General features: G+C 45.8%; 1 protein-coding gene across 1 annotated transcript in view; it reads right to left on the bottom strand.

The window, feature by feature from the left end:
- Dnah9 (dynein axonemal heavy chain 9) overlaps positions 1 to 8807 on the bottom strand; it is a 333793-nt gene that overhangs the window by 215404 nt on the left and 109582 nt on the right. Inside the window, exon 29 of the mRNA XM_005349858.2 lies at positions 3555 to 3712. Coding sequence (XP_005349915.1) covers positions 3555 to 3712 — 158 coding nt within the window. The remainder of the gene's footprint in view (positions 1 to 3554; positions 3713 to 8807) is intronic.

Below are 8807 nucleotides of genomic sequence, written 5' to 3'. Positions count from 1 at the left end.
GAGACCAGCCTGGTCTACAGAGCTAGTTCCAGGACAGGCTCCAAAGCCACAGAGAAACCCTGTCTCGAAAAACCAAAAAAAAAAAAAAACCAAACAGAGGATCTGAGATTTTCATCTCTATGTAAGAATTTACTGTGGTTTTCCTCTCTCTGGCACTCGTGATACATACATAAATACATACATACATAAGTAAATATTTAAAATACATATTTAAAATTATATATAATTTTATATTTGTATAATTTAAAATGCTTGTTAAAGCTATTATTTATTTGGTATGTTATGAGAACTTACTGCTGTTAAATTAAGTGTGTGCATGTATGCACACATGCACATACATGCACGTGCCTGGTTATGAACAAGTATGTGGAGCCCAGAAGACAAGCTTGAATGTTGTTCCTCAGAAGCCACCTATCTTGTTGAGACAATGCCTCTCACTGGCTTGAAGCTCAGTGATTTAGGTAGGCTGGCTGGCCAGCAAGCCCCAGAAAGATACCAGTGTCTTCCCCTACAGTGGAAGGACAGGAGCCTGACACCACACCCATGTTTGGAAAACGAACTGAACACACATCTTTTTGTTTACATAGCAAGCACTTCACTGGCTGAGTTATCTCCCTGGCCTGTTACCTCTCTTTAATGGCATTTTCCTTGTATTGATAATATTTAGTTTTCAAAATAATTCAAGTACATACTGTCCTTTGAAATGATTTATATTGTATTCAGAACCAAAGGAGCCACCAAATATTTAGAGTCTCGAAATCATTTGGCAGCCTGAACATGAGGATATCAACAGAATTTAATGCGACTCTGAAAAATTATGCTGCAGAAGGAAGATTAGTAAGTGGCATGGGAAAATATTAATTAATGAAAGCAGTATATTAAACAATATGGCCAGTTCCCAGCTTTGAAAAATAAATGCTAACACAGTATGGGAAGAAAAATGCCAAGTGGTTATGGAATTGCCTCTAGGTAACAGGACTAGACTGGGATGAGCCCAATCTCTCAGTTCAAATCCCAGCTCTGCTGTTTATTAACTAGGGACTCCATCTGTCTTCTCAGAGTACATGGAGGAAATTAATAGTATCTACGTCATAGGACCTTTGTGATAATTGAGTGGAAATAGATGTTCATCTTAATGTTTTTAAAAGATCTTTCTCAGGACTGGAGAGCTGGGTCTGGTGCTTAAGATCATTTGCTGTTCTGACAAACATGGCCACTGACCAGCACCTGTAACCCTAGTCCCAGAGGATACAATATCCTTTTCTGGCCTCCATGAGTAGCAGGCATGCATGTGGCACATAAACATACGTGAAGGCAAACTCATGTGCCTCAAATAAAACCAGAAATATTATTCTCATTCTTTCCCATCTCTCTTCTATGAATATAATCTAGACTGCCAGAGCCTGAATGCTTGTAGAACCCTAACATTTTTATGGAAACCCCCAGTGCGATGGGATCGGGAGGTGGAGGTCATGACAAGGAGGCCCCAGGAGCAGGATGAAGTCCGAAAGTAAGGTGGCTGGCTCCCTGCCACGGTAGGACACTGTGGGGTAGCCATCCTTGCACCTTGGAAGTGAGTCTTCCCAGAACTGGACCATCTGGCTCTCTGACCTTGGATTTGGCTTCAAGCACCCTGAGAAGTGCCTTTTGTTTAAGTCAGCTAGTTTATAGCAGTTTGTTATTTCGGATGGCCTACACTAAGATTAAATTTAGGAAGAAAGCCGGGCGATGGTGGCGCACGCCTTTAATCCCAGCACTCGGGGGAGGCAGAGGCAGGCGGATCTCTGTGAGTTCGAGACCAGCCTGGTCTACAGAGCTAGTGCCAGGACAGGCTCCAAAGCCACAGAGAAACCCTGTCTCGAAAAAACCAAAAAAAAAAAAAAAATTAGGAAGAAAACACGAGGACTATTTCCTAGATGGGTGATGATCTGCCTGTATCCCTGTCTGTCATACATACCTTACCTAAGACTCTGGGTAAGCACACAGCTGAAGGCGCAGTGTTCTGCTAAGTTATCAACGGTTTTGATGCAAGTAGACATTGCTTCCGTGAGGACACACCAACCCCCGTGTGACACAGACAGCTGCTACAACAGGAGTGGTTTTAAAGGGAGAAGCTGGACCAGATGTGTGTGGGACAGAGCCACAGTCCCACCACTCAAGAGGCTGAGGCAAACAGGATTACATGTCCTGCCCGGGCCAGCCTGGGCTACACAGTGGGGACCTTGTTTTAGAGCAAGGAAGCAAGCAAACAAACAAACACTCCAAATCCAGGCTAGACCTAGAAGGGCAGGAAGATGCCTGGCAGCCTGACTGCTCAACACAATGTTGACCCCACCTCCCATGGGGAGCGCACTGCACCCCGGCTGCCAAATGAGACAAACAGCACTGTCATGCTTGCCATTCTCATACTTGCCACCCTCTCTCGTAGGAAAAGGGTTAATAAGCGGAAAATCCAAAAGTAGAAGACACTTTTCAGTTTTCTACTCGTTGGGCCAACTTCTCTTGTCTGAAAAAAAAAAAATGCAAACTCTAGCTTTTGCTAGGAAAGACGTTTGTGTTTTCTTAATATATATTTATATATATTATCTATAAACATTGCCATATGCAAGGGTGACAAGGGTGAAATAAAAGAGGTGTTTCTACGTGTCTTTACTAGGATGTAATCTGACACTGAGCTTTTTAGAAAGTAATTTGGCAATGTGTATCAAAAGCCTTAAAAATGTTCCTGCTCGTTAACTCCGTAATTCTGCTCTGGGAAGCCAGCCAAACAAAATAATCATGCATACAGAAAAAAGATTTATATACAAAAAATGTACATTACAGAATTATGTTTGAATTTATTTTAAATGCTAGAAACACTCTTAATAATTCAGACACGGAGGGCTAGTTAATTATACCATGGACCATGGAGTTGATAGAAAAATATGTAGCCATGGAATGAGATTTATAAAAAAATATCCAATAGAAAAAATATTTATGATAGGCTAGGGGATTAAAAAATAAATAATGAATTTGTACACAAGTCACAAATATACATTGGAAATACACAAAATAAAATTAATGTGTGCACACATAATTGAAGGAGCCACAATCAGGCAAAGATGTTTTTACTGATGCTACCATTATAGTAAAAGCAGAACTTTCAAAATCTACTATTTTATTTAAAACTTTTAGTACATTTTGTGAAATCTATCACACACATATTTTGATCATGCCCCCCCCCCAGTACAACAGGATGACACACATATGAACTCACAGAGACAGTGGCATGCCTGCACAGGTTCAAGCCAGACAGGATCCCAGCATGGAGAGAGTGAAGTAGACACAGAGCCCCACACCAAACCAAGAGGCTCTTTACAACTGATACCAGACAACAGAGGGAAAGCCAGTTTTCTTCAATGGAGTGTCAATGGGGAAAAAAACAAAACAAAACAAAAAAAACCCTATTTTCTAAATGTTGTAATTTTTCTCTCTCTATAAACTACATTTTCAGAAGAAAAATATGAGAAACTCCACTCTGTGGAGTCTGCGTGTGGAGACATACCGCCACTCACCTGAAGAGGGCCTTGAGGTTCTCTGGCAGTTCTGTGCGGCCAGCATAGCCAGGGTTCATGGTGATGAAGATGCCCACAGAAGGATCCAGGCTGATCTCCTCCCCAAGGAAGCTGAACCTCTGCTTCCTGTCTCTGATGGCATCCTGGATGCTTTTCACCTGGTGAGGGGGGGATAGTAGCTAAAGCTGGAAATCCAGACACTACACAGGCAAATTGTCCTGTGGCCCCCGGCATTAAAGGACAGGCACGGAGCCTGCATCCTGGAGTCTCACTGGTGGGCACTAAAGGTGAGTCTAAGAGGAATCTGTTTGTCCACATCAACATTCGGCATACCATGCTACTCAGATGGGAGTGGGCAGGACACGGGGGAGGTTTTCATTTGGAATCTGGGTTCCTTCTAGTGGCACCTAAAGAATCACTAGTGCTAGTGTGTGTGTGTGTGTGTGTGTGTGTGTGTGTGTGTGTGTGAGAGAGAGAGAGAGAGAGAGAGAGAGAGAGAGAGAGAGAGAGAGAGAGAGAGAGAGAGAGAGAGAGAGAGAGAGAGAGAGAGAGAGAGAGAGGGGCTGGGGACCAAGCTCAGGGCCTTGCACATGCCACTGGATGCCCCCGGGCCTTATGGCTATCCCTGAGTATTTTTGATGCATACAAAGTCATTCAGCCCTCATCAAGAAAGCTGGAGGGAGCATGTCAACCCATCACCCCCACTTCACTATGCTAAATCAGAAGCATAGAGAGTGAAGTGGTTTGCCCAGTCGCAGCGCCCCTCTCTGAGGCAGCAGGATTTGAATCCATGCCCAGGGATTCTTGAGTATGTGCTCTTGGCCCCTGCACCATGAGAATGCCAGCACCTGACACCACCCCCCCAGCTTGTTTTAAGGATAATGAAATCCACATAGAAAGAAACAGCAGTAAGCCTGGCCCTTTTGAATGTAAACGTTGTTCCTGCAGCTGTGTTTATTGTCTCAGCCGGAGCCACCCCCCCTTCTCTCCCCAGATTGCATGTCTAGAGTGACATTATGAGCAGGTGGAGTTTGAATGACGCTTCCTTCCCAGATTGGAGGATTCAGACTGTGAGAAGGGGCGGCATGTGTCAGAATGGCACAGGTAAACTGAGGCTGGAAAGGGGCATTTCTGAGGAGATGCCACATCCTAAACGCCTCTGGTGAAGCTGGAGGACTGTATTAGCTGAAGCATTTAAGTTCTGATTAAGCCCAAATCTTCAGGGAGGCTGAGCAGGTCTGGACAGGAAGGCGGACACATTGATACTAGTCTCACAGGGTTTGCCGGAGGTTAGGACCGGGCCACTCCTGATACACAGGTCAGCCTGGGACCTGTTGGCATTTACAGCTCTGATGCTGCAGGGGAACACACCTGCGGATGGAAACTTGCATCCCCAAAGTTCATTTCTGTCCTATAAAACCCCAAAGGTCCTCCTCCAACCCTGATCAACCTCCCAGCCCCATACTTCAGCACACAGACTTGGCTTTTCCGTGTTCTGATTAACCAGCTTCTGTAGAGGTCAATCTCCTCTTTCTATTGTTTCCACATCACCTCCATTAATCCTGATCTAAGTACTGTGACCTGGTCAGAGCTCTGTTCTGAGTTAACAAGATCTTATAGTAGTGAAAAAGGGGACAGCAATGGAACTCAGCTGTGTATGTTTTTCACACTCTGAGATAAATGCAAAAATGATCAGCCATAGTATAGAAGAAGACAAAAGACACACAGCAGCAGGCTGGCTTTGCTCAGCTAGGCCCCACAATGCCTCCGGCAATTTCTAGGCCCATGTGGTTCCTGGAAGCAGAACCTGAAGCTGGCTGGGATGAGGGCGGCGTTTTAAATGAGCCTCAAACATGTCTGTCATGTATGGCTGCTAGAAAAGCCAAGGGTAGCCCAGTTCTGCCAAGAGCTGTGGAGGGTTAGTGTGTGTGTGTAGTTGGGAGAGGAAGCAAAGGGGACAATATTGCCAGGATATGTGACAGTTCTGCAATTAGGATTCAGCTCTTCTGCAGTGAAGTTCTAATGACTGAATGTATTTGAGCTCACAGCAATTAGCGGGAACCTGAGACTTCTCTCCGTGCAGAATACCAATGCCAGCCAGGCAGAGCCAGCCTCCAGCACCCTGCATGCTGGCCACCCAGGCAGAACTCTGCTGATTCATGCCAGGCTCACGGTCCAGCCCTGCTAGCCTTGCTAGCCTCACTATCTGCAAGTTAGGTGGCATGTGGAAAGCTGTTTGCTTCCTTCCTCCCCAGTCCTTAAATCTATAAACTATACAGAGCACTTCCTCAGCTAGGGCCAGGGAGGCAAGTTTAATTAGTGCTTACAATATGTTGTGCTACCTTTGGGCAAAGGCCAAAGGAGGAGCCTAGGACCCTCCTGCTGTTCCTTCTGACTCAGCACTCCCTACCCAAACACTGGAGCCCAGAAAGTCCACACTCAGCAGGAATTTATGACATACTCTGGATTGGAGGCATCTGTGCTTTTGTGTAAAATTCTGTAGGGGGGCTCTTGAGAGACATAACCGAGCAGGCTGGGGGATGTGGGCGATGCTGGAGCCTCTGGGCTGTCAGGTGTTTCTCTTAGCCTGACACCACTGGCTATGACTCCCTTACTGCTGCTGCAGCAACTGAGATTCTTAGGATGTGGATTACCAGCCCCAGGGATGTGATGGTAATCAGGAGCCAAGGGGCCCGGATGAAGACCAGAGGGTGGAGGATGCCAAGGAGGATCCAGGTACACAGGAAAAGTGAGGAGGAAATGCAGGCTTTGCTTGGAGGCCGCCGAGGCAACTGTGTGCACATGTCACTAAAGCTGCCTCACTTCCAGAGATTTTAAAGCCATCAGGAATGATGATAACGATGAGAAGACATATCTAATATTTTTAGAGCACGTGACCAGTACCAAGAGCTATTCTGAACATTCTACAGGAAGCTTTTTGCTCAGTTCACTGGAGACTGAGATGGGCGGTCTTAGGCCCTAATTTTATAGAGGGGGAAGTGAGGCAGAAGGTGCTTAAGAAACCATTTCTGTTTAAAAGTTAGCATGAGGGAAACTGAGGGAGGGATGACTAGACAATGTACTGTTTTTTGAAACTTGTATATGAATCTAAAATTGGCTCAAAATAAAAAGTGAAGAGAAAAAAAAAAGTGTGGGTGAAAATGAACGTTGGCCAGGTGGGGCAGGTCGAGTCTTAAAACCAAGCAGGCTGGAAACAGAGCAAGCATGCTTAGTCATCTCACCCAGAAGGAACATGGCGCTGGGTGAGCATCATGTCATCGGGCCCAGGCTGACAACAGGTAATGGATAATATATCCCTACATATTCTGAGGAGAACCAACCAGGCAGTTCGGTTATTATATGATGACCACAATGAGTAACTACTAGGATGCTATGACGCCACTTAGGTGATAGTCTCTGCAAGGTTTGTTTGTATTTATGGATACATCGTTTGTTCTACTCTGAAAATAATGATTATTATACAAAAAGCTGCAGAGATGCTGTGATTCTCAGCTGGCGATCGCTTTCACCATTCCCCGTGGGTGTATCTGACATCCAGAGACATTCCCTCAGCAAGGAGGGAAGGAGGCTGCAGGCATCTAGCAGGCCAATAGTAGGCACGGCACAGGCTAAACCTTTGCAACAGACCTATCCTGGAAACTGGCCCTCTCAGATGGTTCTGCCCTGTGTCCCCCACTCAGGCCTGGAATCTCTCATAGTGAATGACGTATGCAAATTGTCCTGTCTTTTTACAGGTGATACAGTTTAAGGAGGTCACAGGCTAACCCAATCTGTATGGATGTTTAGAGTTTGTAGCCCCTTTTCCTGCCATTCTCTTATGACACCTTTGCTCAGATACCATGTATCGCTAAAAGCCTGTCTGGTTTCCACAATATTGGTAGGCTGGAGCCTGTGGCCTTCAGGAAGTACAACCGGTAACCACTTTGAACATTGTGTAACAGTTCTGTGTTCTTTTAGAGGCAGCTCCTCTACAAAGGGTACAACTTGGGACATTCTCTTGGCTCTGAGACTGGAACATTTGTTCCTTGCCTGGAATCCTTGGAACCACGCTGTAAGTCCCTTGCTAATACAGCTTCTGACTTTTAGTTATTTATTTGGGAAAGGGTCTCACTATGTAGTTCAGGCTGACCTTGAACTCATAGTCTTAGCTGGTGTTTTAGGGGTTTGCTGGCGTGCCTGACTTAGATCTGCTGCGCAGCTGTTTCTTGTCTCACCCCTGTCTGTGCCTGTACCACAAGTAGTGGGGCCACCAAAGAATGTGGGGGGAGGACAGGGGTTATGGGTCCAAGCTGATGAGTTGTTACCTTGGTGGGATGTTTCCCGAGGCTCAGATAATCCAAGGTCTAGAGAGCTGACTGAGCCAGCAAAGAGGAGATTCTGAGAAGAACTAAGTAGTCTAAATGCTTTTTAAAAATAGCGAGTAATTTCTCTCGCAATTGTCACAGTGAGGATCTTCCCAAATGGGCATGCAATTCTGCTTGACCAACCTGACAGAGACATGAAAACATCCAGCAATGGAAACACTGGGAGCGTAATCACCTCCACAGAAGTTCCTGGGATGGGAAGCACAGAAGGGCGAGGAGAGGGAGGGAGGGAGGGGAGGGCGACAGAGAACTGTCAGCAGCTGGCGCGGCTTCCAAACCAATATGCCAGCCAGGATTACTGAGTGAATAATTAAGCACGATTTTCTCCTTGGCTGCTTATATGATTTGAAATGGTAGCAGCTTCAGTTCTGCCCCAACTGTTGTCAGGCCACTTCCTCCCCACTGCCTTTTATCACTGTGTCCCTAGACCGGAATGTGGCAGCATCAGGGAGTTCCAAGTTGAACTTACTTTACTCAATTCCAGGAGCACAGGAAGCCCTGTATTAGTGCCTTTTCACATAAGGTTATTCCATTTTCTGACTCCTGAGAAGTGGACAACAGCTGGTGGGTACCCTCACACCGGCTAGGGAATGGTTAGGATTGCTAAGATAACCCGCCGATGGTTCAGCTGAGGAGAAGTGAAGGTGTAGGTAGTACAGGCCTGTGAAAGGAAGGTGTGGACTTTTACCCCCATCCCAGGGTCATAGCCATCAATTTTCAGCTATTTCCTGTGGTGTTAAGATGACAAGGATAGCAGTCATCCTATTGCCCCTACCATCCTCATGACCACTACCGCTGTAATCATTATGCCCTCATCATCACCATTATCCTTACTGTAGTCATCATCATCACCTCCATCACCACCACC

Source organism: Microtus ochrogaster, chromosome 7 (assembly GCF_000317375.1).
Source record: "Microtus ochrogaster isolate Prairie Vole_2 chromosome 7, MicOch1.0, whole genome shotgun sequence".
NCBI classification, from domain to species: Eukaryota; Metazoa; Chordata; class Mammalia; order Rodentia; family Cricetidae; genus Microtus; species Microtus ochrogaster.
The sequence above is the reverse complement of the archived record's forward strand: the minus strand, read 5'-3'. Positions and strand labels throughout refer to the sequence as shown.